Raw genomic sequence first — 26,550 nt, forward strand, 5'->3', positions numbered from 1 at the left:
CCTGAGCTACCCAGCTCATCTCCGCATTACCCTAAACAATGAAGTTCATCACCTCGACACCCCAGCAGCAGCAGAACCATTATACCATCAGATAAGGGAGAACTCTGTGCTCAGAGCTCACAGTGACGATGGCTAAACGAGGATACGGCTCAAAAAACTGGTGTGTGATATTTAAAAAGCTTTGGGTTTAATGTTATACTTTTGTATGGCTTTGGAGGACAGAATAACTGTTAATCTGTTAGCAGACTGTTAACTGTTAACTGTTACATGAAAAAGGCACTCGCTCTCTTACTGTTGGGCCGAAAAAAGGCAAATATTACAAAAGCTCAGGATGGCTCCATGAAACTTTACTTTCCATACGCGACAGTATAAGGTAAATTTAATTTAGTGAGGGAACTTTCCATGTATGGTGAGAGTCTCTCGATTTGGCTTTAAAGTGACATTAAATAATTCGGGGTACTGGGACACTGCAGTCATTAGTTTCTCCTCCATGTTGCTAAGAGGTTTGGTTCCCAAGTCGCTGAAGCTGCCCGTCGCAAAGCGGATATTATATCTGACTGGATGCCGCTTTGGTGGAGGTCGGCGCACCAGGTTCAATCGATCTGAACCTTGAGCGGCGCGGCGAAGCAGCAGAAACCGGACGCACTTTAAAATTATGCCGTGTGGACGCAGCCTAACCCCCGGTGTGGGTGTTTTAGGGATCCAACATGCCCCCTCCCTCTCACACACGGCATACAGTCCTTAGAGCTGGTTTAAGATTTGCCTGTTCTGTGTGTCTTGTCTCCTATTTGTCAGCATAAATATCTAGAGGGACAGCTTTTAGTTATTAATTATTAATCATTATTTTTATTATTAGTCATTATGCACCCAAACTGTGGAACACACTACCAGTGGCAGTTAGAGAAGCTGGGTCACTGTCTTATTTTAAAAAGCTTTTAGAAATGTATTTATTTACCCTGGCTTTTAATATTTAGCATTTTTAATTTGTCCCTATATTCTTTTTATGTAATTCTGTTTTATACATAAATCTTATTCTTACTTTAGACCTTGTTTTTGCTTTTTTATATAATCGTATGAAAGGTGCTACATAAATAAAGATTATTCTTATTATTAATAAATACTGATGTAAACATCCTGGCAAAAAGCTTAGAACCATATCTCTCCTCAGTCATCAACAAGAACCAGACTGGCTTCATCAATATTATTTTTGTTTTACCTAAAGCAACTAAGCCTGAGGTGGTACTTTCTTTAGATGTGAAAAAAAGCCTTTAATCGTGTAGAATGGGGGTATTTATTTAAATCTGGGTTTGGTAGGAACTTCACCTCCTGGACACGCTGTCTTTTTTAATCACCTCAAGCTCGTGTTCACACGTCTGGTCAGTACTCAGCATATTAACAAGTGGAACCTGTCATGGATGTCTGCTGTCACACGGAACCCGTCATGGATGTCTGCTGTCACACGGAACCCGTCATTGACGTCTGCTGTCACACGGAACCCATCATGGACGTCTGCTGTCACACGGAACCCATCATGGATGTCTGCTGTCACACGGAACCCATCATGGATGTCTACTGTCACACGGAACCCATCGTGGATGTCTGCTGTCACACGGAACCCATCATGGATGTCTACTGTCAAACGGAACCCGTCATGGACATCTGCTGTCACACGGAACCCATCATGGATGTCTACTGTCACATGGAACCCGTCGTGGATGTCTGCTGTCACACGGAACCCATCATGGATGTCTACTGTCACACGGAACCTGTCATGGATGTCTGCTGTCACACGGAACCTGTCATGGATGTCTGCTGTCGCTTTGCTGTTCACATGAGCTATAGAACCTTTAGCCATAATGCTGAGATCATCAGCACATCTGCAGGGTATAACATGGGGAAATGCAGAGTATCGTGTCTCCCTGTACGCAGACGATCTATTACTGTACATAATGGACTTTGCCACCAGTGCCGATAAAATAACTCAAATTGTAGATGATGTTGCTGCATTTTTAGGCTATAAAATAAACTTTTCAAAAATCGGTGTGTCTCCCGATAAACTCTCCAGCCAAACATCTCACACAGGGCAGATACCTTTGCATCTCTCATCGGTAAGTTTTCATTATTAGGGATAAACATTGCCCATTCATTTCAGGGGCTACATAAAAAGAATTCTTATAAACTATTGGAGAAAGTGAAGGCAGACCTACAAAAACGGTCCAGATTAAACTACTAAAAGTAGTGTTTTCATTTTTCATTTTCATTTATCACCATTTGTAAAGGGGAGGCTAAAAGGCTGGCAGAAGGTCTACAATCAGCCAGTGTGCAAATAGACTGCAAAGAGCCATTGAGCTGACCAGTGAGTCTACAGTGAAATACCTAAAGAAAACATTTCTACTTGGTGAGTTATTGTATTCTATCATTATATCGTGAGATTAAACTTTCATTAGCTGGCAGAGTGCAGGTTATAAAAATGAATATCTTGCCGAGATTTTTATTTATCTTTCAGTACCTTCCTCTTTTTGACCAAATTCGTCTTGAAGCAGCCTGATAAAATTATTCTTCCATTTATATGGGCAGGCAAGGTAGCAAGACTAAGGAAAAGCTCTCTACAGGCAGCAGGATGGGGGGGGGGGGGGGTGACCTGGGCGGCCTGATCTTATGTTCTACTACTGGGCAGCAAATCTGGAAAACATACCACTTCAGCCCCAAATCAGTGAGGCAGCTGAAACTGGAGTGACAGTGAATGCACGCAGTGGGGCGAAAGGGACAAGGAGGCTGCCTCATGTGTCCCGGAGGGTGAGCAGCTTCCTAAACCAGGATCAGCTGGCAGGTGCCTCAGCCACTGCAGACACAGCTCACTGTTTTAAGGTGGACAGTATTTCATTATTGAAATCAGTTTAACTCTGGTTGTATGAGAGCTGAGAATGAAAACTACACTGATGTATTTGCAGATCACAGCCACTGAGGAGGATGGAACATTTGTGGGGTTCTGCCACTTCCTGTCAGACCTTTTCTCTCCCATCAGCCGGTTTAGCCTGCTGCTTCCGACAATGATGTAATGCTACCTAAGGTAAAGGGGGTCTCTGTCTTGAGCCCATTTTGTCTTGATCTTGGCCATTAGTCTTGAAATATTACAAAACATATTATCTGAAATATAGTTCTTTCCCCTTACTTAGTGGATCTTAATTTTCCTGTGCTGTCCTCTTGTAGCAGTGCTACTTAAAAATGTACTACATCTCCCAGCTGCCCCGGCGGTATAATGCTATTGGACATATTCAGAGGGCGCAGGGGCTGCTGCTAAGAGATATTGAGCACTCAATTGGATTACAACTCCACCACCTTGGGTTACAGTTTCCATCTGGATGTATGTGCTGTCCTGTACCAACTCGTTTGTCTGGGGAGCGCTGCCAATCAGGGACGTGGCCAGATATGAGGTCACTGAGGTCGGACCCCAGTAATTTAAAAAAAAAATTGAAATGACATTTGAAGCTAAATATTCACCTGAATAAAGAAAAATTAGCAGTTGAAAATGATTGTGGGCCAAGTGCATTATTGATACATTTCTAATGTGTTATTAACAGTGTCTGCTGGGTGTGAGTGAGAGAGAGATAGATCATTCAGTATCAGCATGATAGATGATGCGCGACTCGGGAACTTCACTGTAAGCAGCTGGAATTCACACTGTGTGCATGTGACCCTGCAGCATTGTGAGGGAGGGGGCACAGGCTGCATATCATTCAGAAAGACAAAACAATGATCATTATCTGTAAAAAAACCTTAGAAAACTGTGACCTGCTATAGCGTTTGGAGTAAAGATAATTGTATGAAACATGTTAAATATAAGCGAAGGCCAGGCTGCTCTGATTGTGTTAAAGGTTGTGTTTCTTTAATGTTACACCTAATGGGTTACATTAGTTTCTAACGAACTAATGTGTCACATAATGTCATTAATAAAAAATAATAATAAACAGTTTATGGAGAGGACGGTATCAGTAATAGTGTCTATAGAAACATTTCAAAGCCAAATTTGTATATCAAAACAAGTGAATTTGATATTGGCTTGTAATGGTGTTAATATCAAGCATTTCTCTTTCATTTTTATCTTTATATATTGTTACAAATAACCTTAAATTACATGCCTCATACCCATATGTTACTGCTCTGTGATGATCTTAGATATAGACCTAAATACATTCAGTAAGGCATATTTATATACTGCAATGGCTCCACATAACTTGCTGTAACCTAAACTATCAATTAATTTATATGAATTCTCATTTAACATGCCTATCCTCCAGAAAACAAGGCTCCTGTATGTAATGTGTCATTGACGAGACCCCCCCCCCAATTCCTGGGTCCCAGAACTATTTTTCACACCCTGGCAGCAGCCCTGCTCCCAGTCACCTCACACCGCATCAAGGACTGGTACGTTCTCTTTGGAGAGCTGTCCATGAGGTATTTCTTTCACTCACTCTTTCACTGAAAATATAGGCCCAATGTGGGTGCACTCTGCCAAAAATTATCTAAATTCTGATTGAGAATTTTCAAATCTTTTGTCTTGATTGAAAGTCTTGATCTTGTCATGGTCTTGGGTTGTCATGGGTCTTGACTTTGTCTTGATCTTTAAACAGATGGTCTTGAGCACATCACTGAGAGTTTGTCTGGTCACCACAGTGCCAGGAGGCCTTCTGTAGACTGAAAAGGCCCTGAGTGAGGTCCCAGTGCTGCCCTTTATTCTAGACACCAGTGGGGTAGAGGTAGGGAGGCTCTCCCAGGGGGGTGCATGGAGAGAGGGGGGTCCCGACCTACAGCCGCATGTTCAACATGGTGGAGCAATGTTACTGTGTCACCCATAGAGCTACTAGTGATGGTGCACTGTCACAGGAGAGTGAGGGGCTGTGGTCCAAATTCGAGACCATGCACCTCTGTGACAGTGTGCTGTAGTGGGCATGGAAGGAGCTGCCACTGGTGAGGAGAGGTGGCAGCCGGAGTCCCCAGGGCCCTGTGAGTGGTCGGGCTCCAGGCTCTGACTGAGGCTGCAGGGTCTGGCCACTTCAGGGTTGAGGACTTCAGCCCCCGCTGTGACCTCTGGATGGCACAGAAGGGCCCTATGGGCAGGTCACTCTCCCAGCTCCAGCTGCTCCCAGTGGGGTCACAATGGAAAGAGCAGCAGTGGGTGTTTTAGGCCACCTTTCCCGTTCCGTTAGGGGTAACAGGTATGTGTTTACGGGGATGGATTACTTCACCCTGTGGCCAGAAGCCTACCACCCCTGACCAGGAGGAGGAGACAGTTGCAGATGCCCTGGTGGAGCTTCTGTTTAGCTGGTTCGGGGAGCCAGAGACCCTGCACTGTAATTTGGGAATGAACTCTGAGTCTGCTGTGTTTGCCTCCCTGTGCAGCCGGCTGCGCAAACACAAGACCCACACCTCTCCCCTCAGAGTGACGGCCTGGTGGAGAGGTTTCACTGCACCCTGGAACAGCTAACCTGGATGCAAAGCGTTCTGGTAGTGGTTTGGGGATGTCGATGCTCACGTGCTCCAAAAGTTTGTTCGCAGATTATTTCGGCTGTTCATTACCATAGTTACTCCTTTAATCAACCTTGTTGGCTTTATAACATATTACAGCGTCTAAAGGTATTCTGAATGAGGTACATTTTGAGTACCCTACCAGAATACAATACTGAATACAATCAGGACTGAGTATTCAGCATTCAGGCACTACATGCTTATTCATAATGATGCTGAACCCTCACACTGACACACTGACACAGACGAATAACAATAAAGGAGACAGCGTCATAAACTCGCTTTTCACTGTGAACACAGACGTGTTTTTATCCATCATCCCCCTGCTGTCCAGACCCACACATAAGTCAGATTAATGGGTTTGGACCAATCAGGGCTCAGTCCCACACACAGACCCAGGAATCGAATCCTCAGTGTGAAGTTACAGTACTGCCCACTGTGTCACAACACCTCCGGTAACCAGCAGAGGGCGCTCACAGTCTCTCCTCCCTGCACCACTCAGAGCTCACAAGACTGGTTTGACAGGTTCACTGCATCAGCCTCTAGTTCCCTCCTTTCCCCTCTGCCCGTTTAAGCTCCAGCTCCCCAGAAGTCCTCATTCGGACCTTGAACCCCTGGCCTGTGTTTCCCTACCTGTGCTAATCCTTGCTCTCTGTGTTTGCACCTGGTTCTGCTGTGTCCCAGTTGCCCTGTCCCTGCTGTTCCTGTCCCATACCCTGATTTTACCTTATTAAACCCTGTTCTCCTCCTTCCTCACCTCTGGATCTCTGCCTCCTTTTCTACCCCCCCCCCCCCCCTTCACACCTGGTCGTGAGCCTCAACACAACAGAAGTTATTAAATATATTACAAACACCCACCTCCATTTACACATAATAAGTATGAAAATGCAGGGAAACTCACTTAATATAAATGTGCCGTTCATCCAGGCAAAGACTTGGGAATAAATAGCAATGTGCAGGATGTTACACAGTGTGGGATCATCTGTAAGGCAAACAGAGCAAATCGGACACCTTCATTCTCTCACCAGTCTATACAGATATAACATGATATTAAATAACAAAGTGTCTTTGGGCTTTTCCTCCCCTGAGATAAATCCTGTCGTCCCCAGGACCCGACTGCACTGTGAGGTCATGCACAGTAAGGCCCATGATCCGAGGGCAGCAGGGGCCAAAATACAGGTCAAGGAGTCTAATGCCCCCGCAAGTCAGAGAGTCCCTCAAAACCCTGTGACGTGATGAAGGTGGGGGCTGGAGCATGTAAGCTGGGGGGGGATCCCGGACCATCCCGCGTGGCAGTCAGGTGCCCCCCGCCCCAGCCCATACACCCTACATATCACCCTACATCAGGTCTACACAATAACATCCTACTGGGTAAAATGTAAGGTGCCCAGAGTACAAGTGCATGGATCTGACTGAATTTTTTTCATTTTTTTTTTTAAACCAAATACTCCGTGTCGCAGGCACACACCCACACCCATACCCACACTCATACCCATACCCACACTCATACCCACACTCACACCCACACTCATACCCACACCCATACCCACACTCATATCCACACTCATACCCACATCCACACCCATACCCACACTCATACCCACACTCACACCCACACTCATACCCACACCCATACCCACACTCATATCCACACTCATACCCACACTCATACCCATACCCACACTCATACCCACACTCATACCCACACTCATACCCACACCCACACCCATAACCACACTCATACCCATACCCACACTCATACCAACACTCATACCCACACCCACACTCATACCCACACCAAAACCCATACCCACACTCATACCCATACCCACACTCATACCCATACCCACACTCATACCCACACCCATACCCACACTCATACCCATACCCACACTCATACCCACACTCATACCCACACCCATACCCATACCCACACTCATACCCACACTCATACCCATACCCACACTCATACCCACACCCACACTCATACCCACACCCACACTCATACCCACACCAAAACCCATACCCACACTCATACCCATACCCACACTCATACCCACACTCATACCCACACCCATACCCATACCCACACTCATACCCACACTCATACCCATACCCACACTCATACCCACACCCATACCCACACTCATACCCATACCCACACTCATACCCACACCCATACCCACACTCATACCCACACCAAAACCCATACCCACACTCATAACCATACCCACACTCATACCCACACCCATACCCATACCCACATTCATACCCACACTCATACCCACACCCACATCCACACCCATACCCACACTCATACCCATACCCACACTCATACCCACACTCACACCCACACTCATACCCACACTCATACCCACACTCATACTCACACCCATACCCATACCCACACTCATATCCATACCCACACTCATACCCACACCCATACCCACACTCATACCCACACCCAAACCCACACTCATACCCACACCCATACGCACACTCATAACCACACTCATACCCACACCCATACCCACACTCATACCCACACCCACACTCATACCCACACTCATACCCATACCCACACTCATACCCACACCCACACTCATACCCACACCCACACCCACACTCATACCCATACCCACACTCATACCCACACTCATACCCACACCCACACTCATATCCACTCATACCCACAGTCATACCCACACCCATACCCACATTCATACCCACACCCATACCCACACTCATACCCACACCCATACCCATACCCACACTCATACCCACACCAAAACCCATACCCAAACTCATACCCATACCCACACTCAAACCCACACCCATACCCACACTCATACCCACACTCATACCCACACCCATACCCACACTCATACCCACACTCATACCCACACCCATACCCACACTCATACCCACACCCATACCCACACTCATACCCACACCCAAACCCACACTCATAGCCACACTCATACCCACAACCAAACCCATACCCACACTCATACCCACAACCAAACCCATACCCACACTCATACCCACAACCAAACCCATACCCACACCCATACCCACACTCATGCCCACACCCAAACCCATACCCACACCCATACCCACACCCATACCCACACCCAAACCATTACCCATACCCACACCCATACCCACACTCATACCCATACCCACACTCATACCCACACCCACACTCATACCCACACCCACACCCACACTCATACCCATACCCACACTCATACCCACACTCATACCCACACCCACACTCATATCCACTCATACCCACAGTCATACCCACACCCATACCCACATTCATACCCACACCCATACCCACACTCATACCCACACCCATACCCATACCCACACTCATACCCACACCAAAACCCATACCCAAACTCATACCCATACCCACACTCAAACCCACACCCATACCCACACTCATACCCACACTCATACCCACACCCATACCCACACTCATACCCACACTCATACCCACACCCATACCCACACTCATACCCACACCCATACCCACACTCATACCCACACTCATACTCACACCCATACCCATACCCACACTCATATCCATACCCACACTCATACCCACACCCATACCCACACTCATACCCACACCCAAACCCACACTCATACCCACACCCATACGCACACTCATAACCACACTCATACCCACACCCATACCCACACTCATACCCACACCCACACTCATACCCACACTCATACCCATACCCACACTCATACCCACACCCACACTCATACCCACACCCACACCCACACTCATACCCATACCCACACTCATACCCACACCCACACTCATATCCACTCATACCCACAGTCATACCCACACCCATACCCACATTCATACCCACACCCATACCCACACTCATACCCACACCCATACCCATACCCACACTCATACCCACACCAAAACCCATACCCAAACTCATACCCATACCCACACTCAAACCCACACCCATACCCACACTCATACCCACACTCATACCCACACCCATACCCACACTCATACCCACACTCATACCCACACCCATACCCACACTCATACCCACACCCATACCCACACTCATACCCACACCCAAACCCACACTCATAGCCACACTCATACCCACAACCAAACCCATACCCACACTCATACCCACAACCAAACCCATACCCACACTCATACCCACAACCAAACCCATACCCACACCCATACCCACACTCATACCCACACCCAAACCCATACCCACACCCATACCCACACCCATACCCACACCCAAACCATTACCCATACCCACACCCATACCCACACTCATACCCATACCCACACCCACACTCATACCCACACCCATACCCACACTCATACCCATAGCCACACTCATACCCACACCCATACCCACACCCAAACCCATACCCACACCCATACCCACACTCATACCCATACCCACATCCACACTCATACCCACACCCATACGCACACTCATAACCACACTCATACCCACACCCATACCCACACTCATACCCACACCCACACTCATACCCACACTCATACCCATACCCACACTCATACCCACACCCACACTCATACCCACACCCACACTCATACCCATACCCACACTCATACCCACACTCATACCCACACCCACACTCATATCCACTCATACCCACAGTCATACCCACACCCATACCCATACCCACATTCATACCCACACCCATACCCACACTCATACCCACACCCATACCCATACCCACACTCATACCCACACCAAAACCCATACCCAAACTCATACCCATACCCACACTCAAACCCACACCCATACCCACACTCATACCCACACTCATACCCACACCCACACTCATACCCACACTCATACCCACACTCATACCCACACCCATACCCACACTCATACCCACACCCATACCCACACTGATACCCACACCCAAACCCACACTCATAGCCACACTCATACCCACAACCAAACCCATACCCACACCCATACCCACACTCATACCCATACCCACACCCACACTCATACCCACACCCATACCCACACTCATACCCATAGCCACACTCATACCCACACCCATACCCACACCCAAACCCATACCCACACCCATACCCACACTCATACCCATACCCACATCCACACTCATACCCACACCCATACGCACACTCATAACCACACTCATACCCACACCCATACCCACACTCATACCCACACCCACACTCATACCCACACTCATACCCATACCCACACTCATACCCACACCCACACTCATACCCACACCCACACCCACACTCATACCCATACCCACACTCATACCCACACTCATACCCACACCCACACTCATATCCACTCATACCCACAGTCATACCCACACCCATACCCATACCCACATTCATACCCACACCCATACCCACACTCATACCCACACCCATACCCATACCCACACTCATACCCACACCAAAACCCATACCCAAACTCATACCCATACCCACACTCAAACCCACACCCATACCCACACTCATACCCACACTCATACCCACACCCACACTCATACCCACACTCATACCCACACTCATACCCACACCCATACCCACACTCATACCCACACCCATACCCACACTCATACCCACACCCAAACCCACACTCATAGCCACACTCATACCCACAACCAAACCCATACCCACACTCATACCCACAACCAAACCCATACCCACACTCATACCCACAACCAAACCCATACCCACACCCATACCCACACTCATACCCACACCCAAACCCATACCCACACCCATACCCACACCCAAACCATTACCCATACCCACACCCATACCCACACTCATACCCATACCCACACTCATACCCACAACCAAACCCATACCCACACCCATACCCACACTCATACCCACACCCAAACCCATACCCACACCCATACCCACACCCATACCCACACCCAAACCATTACCCATACCCACACCCATACCCACACTCATACCCATACCCACACCCACACTCATACCCACACCCATACCCACACTCATACCCATAGCCACACTCATACCCACACCCATACCCACACCCAAACCCATACCCACACCCATACCCACACTCATACCCATACCCACATCCACACTCATACCCACACCCACACCCATACCCATACTCATTCTCACATTCATTCCCACACTCATACCCATACCCACATTCATACCCATACTCACAACCATACCAACACTCATACCCATACCCACACTCATACCCATACCACCTCAGCCATGCAGCTAATTTTCAACACTTGTCTATTATCCCCTAAGCCCCTAGTTGAATTACATTTACATAATTGTAACAATAATTCAAGCTATGGCAAGATTTTACCATTGTCAATAATTGGCTATAAATAATGAAACATCAAGTTTTCTGTGAAAATTTATTTTAACAACAATGCTTTAATAATTTTAGTAATATCCAAGAGAGTGGATAAGAAAAAAGCCATTTCTTCCATAGACTATTTTTTATGGCAAACCACAAAAAGCAAACACCTGCCATTTTCATCTTTTTGCACCATGAACTGAATGTCTTGCCATTATCGCCCATTTCATTCAGACAAGCCCATCTCCACTTATTTTTTACTGTTTTGTCGATGTCTGACACATCCGTGTAGAAGCGTGTCCATGCTGACAAAACCGAAAGGAAAATGACGCGCGTGAGTGATGTCCTGTAAAATATGGCTTCACGGATTCTTTATATAGCCTACGTTTACAGATAGCCTAACCTCATTTTAAAGCAGGCTGAAAAATCCCAAGGTCCCGAACTAAAATACGGGAAATTTAGAGCAGCATCGCATTGCCATTCCTCTGTTAACAGCAAGAAAACGGAACGGACTACGAAACTGCTGATATTTATTCATTTTTAACGGGGCATAAGCTCTAGCCTCACTTGCGACACCGGAGCCACTGTCCTGATTCTTGAGTTTCAGAGTTTTGGCTTCATTAAACAATGGGGTTTATCCACTGTTTTCCGACCTTTTTTTAGCAACTATTAGCGAATGAGGCACTTCATAACACACCACTGACTTCCAAACATAAATAAGTTCTATTCCGAACTTTTTCGAAAATGTAAAATATACTACTACTAGCCTATTATTATTATTATTATTATTATTAGATATGCCAGGCAACAAGGAGCCCGTGCCATTCACCCTTTTGCATCTCGTCTTTGTTTTGGGACATTAAAAGCCTCTGAGACTGATGTGGCACTAAATGCTGGGGAATTATTTTCTCCTTACTATGAAGTCTGGTATCTTAAGTGTCGGGAAATAGCTTGTTTAAGCGAACTGCCAAAACCATCATGCCATCCATCCATTTTCCAAACCGTTTATTCTACTGGGTCGTGGGGGGGTCCGGAGCCTATCCCGGAAGCAATGGGCACAAGGCTGGGAACAACCCAGGATGGGGGGCCAGCCCATCGCAGGGCACACTCACACACCATTCACTCACACATGCACACCTATGGGGAATTTAGCAACTCCAATTAGCCTCAGCATGTTTTTGGACTGTGGGGGGAAACCGGAGTACCCGGAGGAAACCCCACGACGACAGGGGGAGAACATGCAAACTCCACACACATGTGACCCAGGCGGAGAACCTGGGTCCCAGAAGTGTGAGGCAACAGTGCTAACCACTGCACCCCCATGCTGCCCCCCAAAACCTTAATGTTTATTTTTATTTTTAGGAAGGATAATTAAATCGTAATTAAACTGAAGATAAACACAGCCTTTCCAGAACTTTGTCTGCGAAGCTTGTTTACCCCCCACCCCCCCTCATTACTTTTCCTTCAGATCTGCATCAATCTCATTATTAACCTTTAATGCCTCAGTTGACCGAAATCCATCATAGAGACGGAAAACTTTAATCCATGCAAGTCAAACACCGGAACCTGCAAACTCCACACAAAGAGCAGAGGTGGGACTCGAACCCCCAGCCCTGGAGCTAAGAAGCAGCAGAGCTGCCCACTGGGCCTGTGTGCCATGGAAAATGAAACAGCTCTAAATCTCACTATGGTCAGAATTCTTAATGTGCCAATGAACATAAATGTTAATGTGAACAAATAAATCCACATAAATATACTTACACAGGAAAGCGGCCATGATTGCAAGAATGTCTCCAAGTCGTACTGTTTCTCCCATCCTTCGTAAGCGTATTATCCGAAACACACCGAGACCAACTGAAATAAGGGAAGATAAGTGTCAGTCACCAGTCACAGACACAAACAGAGGTGTTCAGTGATCCTGTGTTTAAAACCCTGCACAGCACTGTCACCTGGGGGTTCTGGGTTTGAATCCCATATTGGATACTGCACTGATAGTGCACAGCAGATTTAAATGGGTTATGAAAGGGTGTCTTAATTGACTACTGTATCATAATTCCCTAATTGTGTAGATATTAATTATGAAAAAGACACTTTTAAATATCAATGTCAATCCAAAGTTTAACATTTGTGTGTCTCATTCAGTATAATGTAGCAAATAAATACCTCAGTACCAAGTTCTGCCCCAGTGTTCCTGATGTACCAAAGTCTAAAACAATTTTTAAATAGATACTTTACCAAAACATACTTACCTGGGAATAAAACCATGATGACCGGAAACATTAATAAAGTGGAAAATGTTGCAAGTTGTTCTTCCCAAGGTAGAGCTGAGTATTTCGCCAGATAAACACTGACAGCAACTAAAATAAAGTAAGAACAGAGTCAGTCACCATGAAATTCATGTCAGACAGAGTACAAAAACAGATGTGTTCACTGGTGCTGCACATTCCTGTCACCTGGGGGTTCTGGGTTTGAATCCCTTATTGAACATTGGGGTATGAAAAGCACATCCCAGAGTGTTTAGCTTGGGCATTTAATCATGCATCCCTAAATGTGCATATTAATTGTGAAAAAATACATTTCTGAATTCCCAGCAGCCAAAAGAAACTAAATTAACATATACATCATCCATCCATCCATCCATCCATCCATCATAACCCCTTCTCAAGTAGAGTTCCATGGTGAGACTATCCCTAAAAAGCCCAGAGCAGGGTACACCATGGTGGGGTGCCAGTCCATCACAGGACACATCATCCACTCACACACAATGGGCCATTTTTAGACCCCATTTAACCTAAATGCATGTTTTGTGTGTGTGTATGGGGGGGGGGAGGGGGGGGGGGACCAGAGCACCTGCAGTCAGAGGCGTCATGCTGATAGAGACTGAAGGGGCTCTGGGCCCCTCAGGGTTTTAGATTTAGGTTCCAGACTGTTTAGCCTGTTTCACACTATTTCTCGAGTGACAGTGCATATAATTATCATATAATTATCATATAATTATCATTGCTAGTGATAGATTTTTTTTCTGTATTTACGGTGTTTCTGTATTTACAGCAAGGTTTAAATAAATTCTGAACAACACCGGTTACTATGTGCTCAATTTGCAACTTTTTTTTCTTTGTAATTTCACAATGTAAGGATGACAATGACGTTAATAATCAAACCTACAACTCCCATGATCCTTTGCTTCAGTAAGTTAACATGGCCGTGAAGAGCAGTATGCATAGAGCAGTTATTAAAATGAAAACTTTCGAAACACATTAACTTTTATTGCACCAGCTGAATAGCTAATATTCTGATTACTGCACTGTATCATTCATATACAAAATCACATTTTATCCTGTAAGAAATGTGACTGGGGTGAGACATAGATCACACACCTAGGCTAGTCTAATACACAGCTACATTATCATGGTTAAACAAAGAAGCCTGAGGAAACGTTGCATCAGAGGCAGAACAAGCAGCAAACAGGACAGAAGGAGCGACAGGGTCTGTGACTGTAGGTGGGCATGTAGCTACTGCAGCTATCAGCCAGGAGCAGCTCATCATGTGCTGAGTTTAAGCTACGGTGTCTTTGCTATTGATTTGGTGATTTAGTCTTCAGAGGAGGAGGGGGTTGATTTAGTGATTCCCAGAGAGAGACTGGGGAGGGACAGTTACATTAGGAGACGCCATATTCAAGTGGAAGTAGGAAGCTCTGCCAAAACACACTTTGGAGGCAAACAAGGAAGCTGCATGTGGTAGGATGATGCCTAATGGGGACAAAGATGGGGGGGGGCATATTTACCCTTCAGTGGTGTCTCCTTTAAGAGCAGACGTGTCAGTGATCGCCTGATAGTCTGTAGCTCACGGTATGTGTGAGCTGGGCTGCTCCTCAGCACGTTGGGTGCCATGGAGACTGTGGTTGGTATGTATCCTTTTTTTAAGAGATTAAATTTTTATTGAACAAGTATTAACATAGAAGGAAACACAACAGACCGCCCACCTTCTAACTGGTCACGAATGTCGAACAGAAGGTCTCTTACAATCCCTAAGACACGTAGAAATGGTAGATTTAACAGAGGCCCAGTATCTAGGAGGAGGAGGAAGAGGAAGCATAGAGCTAATAAAATTAATGCTTGGCAGCACATTCAGTTTAATAATGGCCAGTCTAGTCTGGAATGAGAGGGAGAGAGAAGACCACGAGGAGATGGAGACCTTAATACCCTCCAGAACACGGCAAAAGCTGGCAGCTGCAAGCTCTAGGACTGAGGGGTAGATGTCCAACCCCAGGTATCTGAAAGATGTCGCCTGAGGGACAGAAGAAGGAAACAAGGAAAAGTGACATGCAGGATTCAGTGGAACAAGAGAAGACTTTGCCCAGTTAATCTTATAGCCGACAGGGATTCATATGTCTGAGACAGATTAAGGACATGAGGAAGACCAGCTGGGGCATTGCCAAGGTAAAGGAGCAGATCCTCAGCATATAAGGAGACTGTCTGAGGAAAACCTTTAACCAGGATAGGAGACATGAGATCTGACTGATGGAGAGCTGTGGCTAGGGGCTCTAATGAGAGATTAAAGAGTAAAGGGGATAGTGGACAGCCCTGCCTGGCACCTTGAAGGAGCAGAAAAGGAGGAGAGATGTTGGTATCAGTCAGGAGGAGTGAGGAGGGGGAGGAGTAAAGGGTCTGAATCATGTTGGTAAAATAAAAGCCAAAGCTCATTCTGTCCTGGATCCTCCACAAAAATGACCAATTCATCCTATCAAAAGCCTTCTCTGCATCTAAGGAGAGGCGCATGCTGTCGGTGACATAGTGGGATTTAATAAAGCCAGTTTGGTCAAGTTACAAATCACTGCCTGCAGCCGAAGAGCAAGAACCTTCACAAGCAGCTTGACATCGGCGTTCATCAGAGACAGCAGGTGGTAGCAGGACAGTCTGAGGGGTTTTCACTTTGTTTAAACAGTAAAATCATCACAGATGAATTAAAAGAAGGATGTGGAAGAGTGGAGTAGAAAGCAGTTTCCAAAATTCAGAAAGGAGATGGAGAGGGAAGCCATCAGGCCCTGATATTTTTTTTTAAGGGACTAAAATTTAAGAGGGGTGATTCTGGTGGGTTAGTTGAAATTTTTATGCCTAGATACTTGATGTTACCAATTGGAATTTGAAAAGGTAGGTTTTGAAGAGTATTGTGTAATTTGTCACCAATTATAGATAGAATTGTTGATTTTGTCCAATTTATAGCATAGTCAGAGATTTTGGAAAACGAATTAATTAGAGTGATAGTCTCATTTATAGAGTTTAAAGGCTGTTGCAGATACAGTAATATATCGACGGCACAGAGACTAATCTTATGATGGGTGTTGAGTGTTTGTATTCCTTTGGTGATGTTATTTAGCCTGATTGCAGCAGCAAGAGGTTCAATGAAGAGGGCGAAAAGTGATGGTGAGAGTGGACATCCTTGCCTGGTTCCCCTGTGCAGTGTGAAACTCTGTGATGTTATAGCATTAGTAAGAACTGCTGCCATTGGTGAGCTGTACAATGTCTGTACCCAATGAATAAATGATTCTCCAAAACCAAATCTGTGTAGTGTTGCAAGTAAAAAGTTCCAGTTTACCCGGTCAAATGCTTTTTCCACATCAAATGATAATATTACTGTTTCTTTTTGGTTTTTTCTAGATACATTAATTAGGTTGAATAATCTGCATATGTTATTTGCAGAATTCTTGCCTTTGATAAATCCGGGTTGGTCTGGGTGTGTCAGTGATGGAGTTACGATTTCTAACCTGGAGTCTAGTGCTTTGCTGATGATTTTAAGATCTGTATTAAGTAGTGATATGGGACGATAACTAGAGCAGAGAGATGGGTCCTTATTGGGTTTCAGCAGTATGGAGATAAGAGCAGTATTCATGTATAAAGGAGCTGTTGAACTATATTTAATGTATTGCACCATTTTGAGAAACAGTGGTGATATTATTTTCCAAAAATGTTTGAAGAATTCAACAGGGAAGCCATCAGCTGCGGGAGCTTCATTGCTGGGCATTTTATTATGGGCTGTATTAAATTCATACAATGTTAATGGCATGTCCAATCTGTTTGTTTTATGTTGAGTTTGGGTAATTCTATATTATCAAAAAAGGAGTTAATGTCTATTAAGTTCGGTTCATTATCTGGGGTATACAATTTTTTATAAAAGTGTTTGAAAACATCATTTATTTCTTCAGGAATGATTTTTCCTGTTGCATCTTTAATGGCTGGAATAAGCAATTTTTCTTTATTCCGTTTAAGTTGCTTTGCCAGACATTTCCCAGCTTTGTTATTATATTCAAAATGATCATGTCTAAGTCTCTCAATAATAAATTGAGTTTATTTATTTATTATACTGTTAAGTTGTAGGTTAGTGTTGGACAGTTCCTATTCAAGTTGCTCATTTGGGGTCTTATAACTGCATCATTTAGAGTTTTTTTTTCGAGTTCCTTTTCCTTTTTTTCTTGTAAGATGAGTATGATATAATTTGACCTCTTAGTGCTGCTTTGGCTGTTTCCCATACGTTTGTAGGAGAACATTCTGGAGAATCATTTATTTCCATGAAGTATGCCCACTCTTTGGTGAAAAATACGTTAAAGTCAGGATCTTACAAAGAAGTGTTAAATCTCCATCTAGCCATGGGTTGTTTAAATTGTTTAATGCTTAAATCGAGTGTTACTGGTGTATAGTCACTAATTATGATGGGATGGATTACGGACTCCAAGATATCTGGTATGATTGAATTTCTGGCTAGAAAAAAATTGATACGTGAGAAGGATTGATGGGGTGGAGAAAAGTCTGAGTATCTCTGTTTGCTGAGATTTTTAGGTGCCAGTGGTCGAAAAGACCAAATTCATCCATGTATTGTTTCAGTGTTTCAGTGGAGTGACAATTTCTGAAATTAACAGCAGTAGATGATCCACTGTATCTAAAGTGGGATTAATGACTGTGTTAAAGTCGCCTCCAATTATAATTTTAGAGTCTGATAAGTCCGACAATGCGTGAAAAAATGTATGGAAAAAGACAGTCGTCAGTATTAGGTCCATATATTTTTTCAATAGTTAAGTTAGTATTGTTAATGGTTATGTTAATAACCATTAATAATAATTAATGACATATCGTCCCTCAGGGTCAGTGATAGTTGTATTATGCATGAACTGAATTTTTTGGTTTATTAAAGACACCATTTTTTGGAGTTATATGTTGATAAATATACTTGATTAAATTGTGGGGTTTTTAATTTCTGACTTGTGGCTTCTGTCAAGTGAGTTTCTTGTAGCAGGCATATGTCTGCTTGTATATTAGTCAAGTGATTCAAGCAAGACTGGCCTGTGTCAGGGACGGACAGGACAGGAGGATGAATACAGGAGTGTGGTGGACAGCTTTGTTGAGTGGTGTGAGCTGAACCATTTACAGCTAAACATCACAAAAACAAAGGAACTGGTTGTGGACTTTAGGAAGCAGGCTCCTCTTTCCACCCCTGTCACCATCAGAGGAACAGATGTTGAGGTGGTTGAGGATTACAGATACCTGGGGGTTCACATTGACAGTAAGCTGGACTGGTCCAAGAACACAGATACTGTTTTCAAGAAAGGGCAGAGCCGGCTTTACCTACTAAGGAGGCTCAGGTCTTTCAATGTTTGTAGGAAAATGCTGACTATGTTCTATCACTCTGTGGTGGAGAGCACAGTGTTTTTTGCAGCTGTGTGCTGGGGCAATGGGGTGAAGGCAGCTGATGCCAACAGGTTGAACAAGCTGATTAAAAAGGCTGGTTCTGTCCTGGGGGTCAGACTGGAGAACCTGGCGGAGGTGTCTGAGAGGAGAATGCTGAAAAAGCTTCTCAGCATCATGGACAACCCCTCCCACCCCATGTACGCAGCCATGATGGGTCATCAGAGCTCCCACAGCAAAAGACTAACTGCCTCCAAATGTAGAACCGAACGCCACAGGAAATCCTTCTTACCTGTGGCAATAAGACTGTATAACTCTTCCTCATTTTGTAGGTGATCTTTTTCAGAATTTGTCATTAAGCCTTATTTGGATTTTGCAATATTACTCATCTGTTTGGTATTGAATGTTTGTTTTATCCTATCATCACATGCCGCTATCTCAATTATTCAAGGCACAAACACTCAGTCACTTTTCATTACCACGTGCACTAATAATCTGTTATTTTATTATATTTGTTATAGCTTAGTTATAGTTATTTTTTACTTTGTAAAGAGTATGAGTATTTATATAGTTATAATACAAAGTATTACTCATAGTTATTTGCAATATTACTTCTGTTCCCTTTAAACTCTTTACCTTACCTTTATTCCTCTTGTTGCACTGAGCATGTAAAGGACAAAAGAATTTCCCTCGTGATAAATAAAGTTTTTTCTTATCTTATCTTATCTTATCTTATCTTATCTTATCTTATCTTATCTTATCTTATTAATATGTTTTCTGTTCCATTCCATTATACTTAAATTTGTTATGCAATAACTCCAGTGCAACTATTGCGCAGAAATAGAGAAATAGCTTGAGTTTGTTATATTAGCAGTAATATATTAGAAGTAAACGGCCCTTTCCAGCTCGGTTTTAATTGAAGTGCGCTTTTGGTTTATTTGTTTTTGAAAGCAATTTACAAGTATGCAGTAATATTTTGAACAACCAGCCTATTATCACTCTGCCAGTCACTTCTTGTATCAATAAAAGGTCCTTTTCAGCACTAAAGTTTGTAAAGAACTGACATGGGATTTTCACCCAGAAAACCGCCGACTCACTGGACGTTTTTTCTTTCTCGGTCCATTTTCTGTAAATCCTAGGATGGTTGTGTGTGAAAATCCCAGCAGATCAGCAATTTCTGAAATACTCACACCAGCACGTCAGGCACCAGCAAACATGCCACATTCAAAGTCACATAAATCAGCTTTCTTCCCCATTCTGGTGTGTGATGTGAACATTACCTGAAGCTCCAGACCTGTATCAGCATGATTTTATACAAGGTGCAATACATATAATTTAATGTGCTGACATATAATTGGTTTATTAGATATTTTCTTCAAACAGCATTTGAACAGCTGAACCTAATAAAGTGGCCAGTGAGTGTACAGTATGTTGAAGCTGCACCCCCGAAAAAAGGTGCATAATGCCCCTGCATGGAGGGATCCAGTGCAAACATGGGAAGAACATGCTAACAGCACATATGGGAACTTATACAGACTTACTGATGGATGAGACCGAGATGAGCAGGAATATAATTCCAGTTATTCCTGCCACATACTTCAGTATTTTCTCTACTTTGTCATTGTCTTCTGAATATTTTGCCAAAACCACAACACAGGCGACTGAAACGAGAAGAAAACAGTTAGTGAACATAAAATTCATTTCAGGCAGAAAATATAGAACAATAGAGTGTCCTGTGTTTAAGGTGCTGCTCTGCACAGCCCTGTCAGCTGGGGCATAAGGGGTAAAATCCCAGGTCAGACACTGTGGTAAAAAAAAACAATTTGAAGATATAAACAGAATGATAAAAGGTAACCCAGGGGGCTGGGGGGGCTTTAATGCACAGGCTGAGCCAAGCTCACATACTATGGGCAATTTACAGACACCAATTAACCTGAGAGGGAGACTGTGGGCTGCTGGAGGAAACTGGAGTAACTGGTGGAAACTCACATGATATGGGGACCAAAAGCAGACTGTATACAGACATAGATGAGTGGGACTCAAATCAGCACCCTGGAGGTGTCAGGCAGTAGTGCTGACCACTGAGCCACTGTGCTGCCCCATGGATACAGATTAACACTGAACAAAACATATACTTCATTTAAAATATTTAAATTATGTAAATTGTTACACATTTCTGTGTTTAAATTCAAAGCAGAAAATAAATCTCTATGTATAATTCTAGTCCAATATTCCTGAAATCCATTTATAAACATACTCACTTTGGCATATAATGAAAAAGATGAGTATAAATATGATTCCACCCAACATTACTCCAAATGCTGCTTTCTGAGCTGGAGTTGGGGAAAATTCAGCTGAGAACCCAATGAAACCACCTGAAATGAGGTAAGAATAGTCAGTCAACAAGTAATTAATGTGAGACACAAGAAAAAGCAAATGCATTCAGTGGTTCATTTGTCTATCAGATGCTTTTGTCTAAAGTAACGTGTAAGTAAGGATCAGACAGCAGGATCAGCCTGCGGTTAAGTTCTAACCCATAGAGTCACACAGGTTAGGAAGCAGATTAATAAGGGTCATGAAAAGTCAGTGAGGGTGTTTGGCTGGGAGATATTATTCACCCTAAATCATGCTTCCAAACAGCTATAAAGCCACATGCATAGGGGAACCAAATGAGCCAATCAGCCTGTATGATTCCATCCACGTAAGTGGATAAGTGTGACCCCAATGAGCACATATGAAGGCAGAGCGATGGGCTGCAGTGAGGCCTTCTGTGAAATTCCAGGGCATGAGGGACACACAGGGATCAGGAGCTGGGCCCCCATTGGAAGTTGAGGGGCCAAAACAAGTAACATTCACATCAGGGACGCGTTACAGTAACAATGAACCAAACTCCACCTACACAGATTACACGTTGTATGAGAAGGGGTAGGATTAGGATATCCATCCGCACCATACATGTTATACGTTAGTGTATGAGGAGGGTAGGATTAGGATATTCATCCGCACCATACATGTTATACGTTAGTGTATGAGGAGGGATAGGATTAGGATATCCATCCGCACCATACATGTTATACATTAGTGTATGAGGAGGGGTAGGATTCGGATATCAATCCGCATCATACATATTATACATTAGTATATGAGGAGGGATAGGATTAGGATATCCATCCGCACCATACATGTTATACTTTAGTCTATGAGGAGGGGTAGGATTTGGAAATACATTCGCATCATAGATGTTATACGTTAGTATATGAGGAGGGCTAGGATTAGGATATCCATCCACACCATACATGTTATACGTTAATGTATGAGGAGGGGTAGGATTAGGATATCCATCCGCACCATACATGTTATACATTAGTGTATGAGGAGGGCTAGGATTAGGATATCCATCCACACCATACATGTTATACGTTAGTCTATGAGGAGGTGTAGGATTAGGATATCCATCCGCACCATACATGTTATACGTTAGTGTATGAGGAGGGGTAGGATTAGGATATCCATCCGCACCATACATGTTATACGTTAGTGTATGAGGAGGGGTAGGATTAGGATATCCATCCGCACCATACATGTTATACGTTAGTGTATGAGGAGGGGTAGGATTAGGATATCCATCCGCACCATACATGTTATACGTTAGTGTATGAGGAGGGGTAGGATTAGGATATCCATCCGCACCATACATGTTATACGTTAGTGTATGAGGAGGTGTAGGATTAGGATATCCATCCACACCATACATGTTATACGTTAGTCTATGAGGAGGTGTAGGATTAGGATATCCATCCACACCATATATGTTATACGTTAGTGTATGAGGAGGGGTAGGATTAGGATATCCATCCGCACCATACATGTAATACGCTAGTGCATGAAGAGGGGTAGGATTTGGAAATACATTCGCATCATAGATGTTATACGTTAGTGTATGAGGAGGGGTAGGATTAGGATACCCATCCGCACCATACATGTTATACGCTAGTGCATGAAGAGGGGTAGGATTTGGAAATACATTCGCATCATAGATGTTATACGTTAGTGTAGGAGGAGGGGTAGGATTAGGATATCTATCCGCACCATAAACCTTATACGTTAGTGTATGAGGAGGGGTAGGATTCGGATATCAATCCGCATCATACATATTATACGTTAGTATATGAGGAGGGGTAGGATTCAGATATCAATCCGCACCATACATGTTATACGTTAGTGTATGAGGAGGGGTAGGATTCGGATATCAATCCGCATCATACATATTATACGTTAGTATATGAGGAGGGATAGGATTAGGATATCCAGCCGCACCATACATGTTATACGTTAGTGTATGAGGAGGGCTAGGATTAGGATATCCATCCACACCATACATGTTATACGTTAGTCTATGAGGAGATGTAGGATTAGGATATCCATCCACACCATACATGTTATACGTTAGTGTATGAGGAGGGGTAGGATTAGGATATCCATCCGCACCATACATGTTATACGTTAGTGTATGAGGAGGGGTAGGATTAGGATATCCATCCGCACCATACATGTTATACGTTAGTCTATGAGGAGGTGTAGGATTAGGATATCCATCCGCACCATACATGTTATACTTTAGTGTATGAGGAGGGGTAGGATTAGGATATCCATCCGCACCATACATGTTATACGTTAGTGTATGAGGAGGTGTAGGATTAGGATATCCATCCACACCATACATGTTATACGTTAGTCTATGAGGAGGTGTAGGATTAGGATATCCATCCACACCATATATGTTATACGTTAGTGTATGAGGAGGGGTAGGATTAGGATATCCATCCGCACCATACATGTAATACGCTAGTGCATGAAGAGGGGTAGGATTTGGAAATACATTCGCATCATAGATGTTATACGTTAGTGTATGAGGAGGGGTAGGATTAGGATACCCATCCGCACCATACATGTTATACGCTAGTGCATGAAGAGGGGTAGGATTTGTAAATACATTCGCATCATAGATGTTATACGTTAGTGTAGGAGGAGGGGTAGGATTAGGATATCTATCCGCACCATAAACCTTATACGTTAGTGTATGAGGAGGGGTAGGATTTGGATATCAATCCGCATCATACATATTATACGTTAGTATATGAGGAGGGGTAGGATTCAGATATCAATCCGCACCATACATGTTATACGTTAGTGTATGAGGAGGGGTAGGATTCGGATATCAATCCGCATCATACATATTATACGTTAGTATATGAGGAGGGATAGGATTAGGATATCCAGCCGCACCATACATGTTATACGTTAGTGTATGAGGAGGGCTAGGATTAGGATATCCATCCACACCATACATGTTATACGTTAGTCTATGAGGAGATGTAGGATTAGGATATCCATCCACACCATACATGTTATACGTTAGTGTATGAGGAGGGGTAGGATTAGGATATCCATCCGCACCATACATGTTATACGTTAATGTATGAGGAGGGGTAGGATTAGGATATCCATCCGCACCATACATGTTATACGTTAGTGTATGTGGAGGGGTAGGATTAGGATATCCATCCGCACCATACATGTTATACGTTAGTGTATGAGGAGGGGTAGGATTAGGATATCCATCCGCACCATACATGTTATACGTTAGTGTATGAGGAGGGGTAGGATTAGGATATCCATCCGCACCATACATGTTATACGTTAGTGTATGAGGAGGGGTAGGATTAGGATATCCATCCGCACCATACATGTTATACGTTAGTCTATGAGGAGGTGTAGGATTAGGATATCCATCCGCACCATACATGTTATACGTTAGTCTATGAGGAGGTGTAGGATTAGGATATCCATCCGCACCATACATGTTATACTTTAGTGTATGAGGAGGGGTAGGATTAGGATATCCATCCGCACCATACATGTTATACGTTAGTGTATGAGGAGGTGTAGGATTAGGATATCCATCCACACCATACATGTTATACGTTAGTCTTTGAGGAGGTGTAGGATTAGGATATCCATCCACACCATATATGTTATACGTTAGTGTATGAGGAGGGGTAGGATTAGGATATCCATCCGCACCATACATGTAATACGCTAGTGCATGAAGAGGGGTAGGATTTGGAAATACATTCGCATCATAGATGTTATACGTTAGTGTATGAGGAGGGGTAGGATTAGGATACCCATCCGCACCATACATGTTATACGCTAGTGCATGAAGAGGGGTAGGATTTGTAAATACATTCGCATCATAGATGTTATACGTTAGTGTAGGAGGAGGGGTAGGATTAGGATATCTATCCGCACCATAAACCTTATACGTTAGTGTATGAGGAGGGGTAGGATTCGGATATCAATCCGCATCATACATATTATACGTTAGTATATGAGGAGGGGTAGGATTCAGATATCAATCCGCACCATACATGTTATACGTTAGTGTATGAGGAGGGGTAGGATTCGGATATCAATCCGCATCATACATATTATACGTTAGTATATGAGGAGGGATAGGATTAGGATATCCAGCCGCACCATACATGTTATACGTTAGTGTATGAGGAGGGCTAGGATTAGGATATCCATCCACACCATACATGTTATACGTTAGTCTATGAGGAGATGTAGGATTAGGATATCCATCCACACCATACATGTTATACGTTAGTGTATGAGGAGGGGTAGGATTAGGATATCCATCCGCACCATACATGTTATACGTTAATGTATGAGGAGGGGTAGGATTAGGATATCCATCCGCACCATACATGTTATACGTTAGTGTATGAGGAGGGGTAGGATTAGGATATCCATCCGCACCATACATGTTATACGTTAGTGTATGAGGAGGGGTAGGATTAGGATATCCATCCGCACCATACATGTTATACGTTAGTGTATGAGGAGGGGTAGGATTAGGATATCCATCCGCACCATACATGTTA

General features: G+C 43.9%; 2 protein-coding genes across 2 annotated transcripts in view; both read right to left on the reverse strand.

Annotated features, from left to right (window-relative positions):
* Nucleotides 1-26,550, reverse strand: part of LOC125705360 (uncharacterized) — a 311,911-nt gene that overhangs the window by 103,991 nt on the left and 181,370 nt on the right. The window lies entirely within an intron of this gene.
* The window catches only part of LOC125705348 (uncharacterized), a 99,443-nt gene that overhangs the window by 21,668 nt on the left and 51,225 nt on the right, over nt 1-26,550 (reverse strand). Inside the window, exons 8-12 of the mRNA XM_048971877.1 lie at nt 21,862-21,975; nt 21,142-21,261; nt 14,174-14,281; nt 13,686-13,778; nt 6,428-6,508 (exon numbers count right to left, since the gene is read on the reverse strand). Of these exons, the coding sequence (XP_048827834.1) occupies nt 6,428-6,508; nt 13,686-13,778; nt 14,174-14,281; nt 21,142-21,261; nt 21,862-21,975 (516 nt within the window). The remainder of the gene's footprint in view (nt 1-6,427; nt 6,509-13,685; nt 13,779-14,173; nt 14,282-21,141; nt 21,262-21,861; nt 21,976-26,550) is intronic.

Source organism: Brienomyrus brachyistius, chromosome 12 (genome assembly GCF_023856365.1).
Source record: "Brienomyrus brachyistius isolate T26 chromosome 12, BBRACH_0.4, whole genome shotgun sequence".
In the NCBI taxonomy this organism is placed as follows: domain Eukaryota; kingdom Metazoa; phylum Chordata; class Actinopteri; order Osteoglossiformes; family Mormyridae; genus Brienomyrus; species Brienomyrus brachyistius.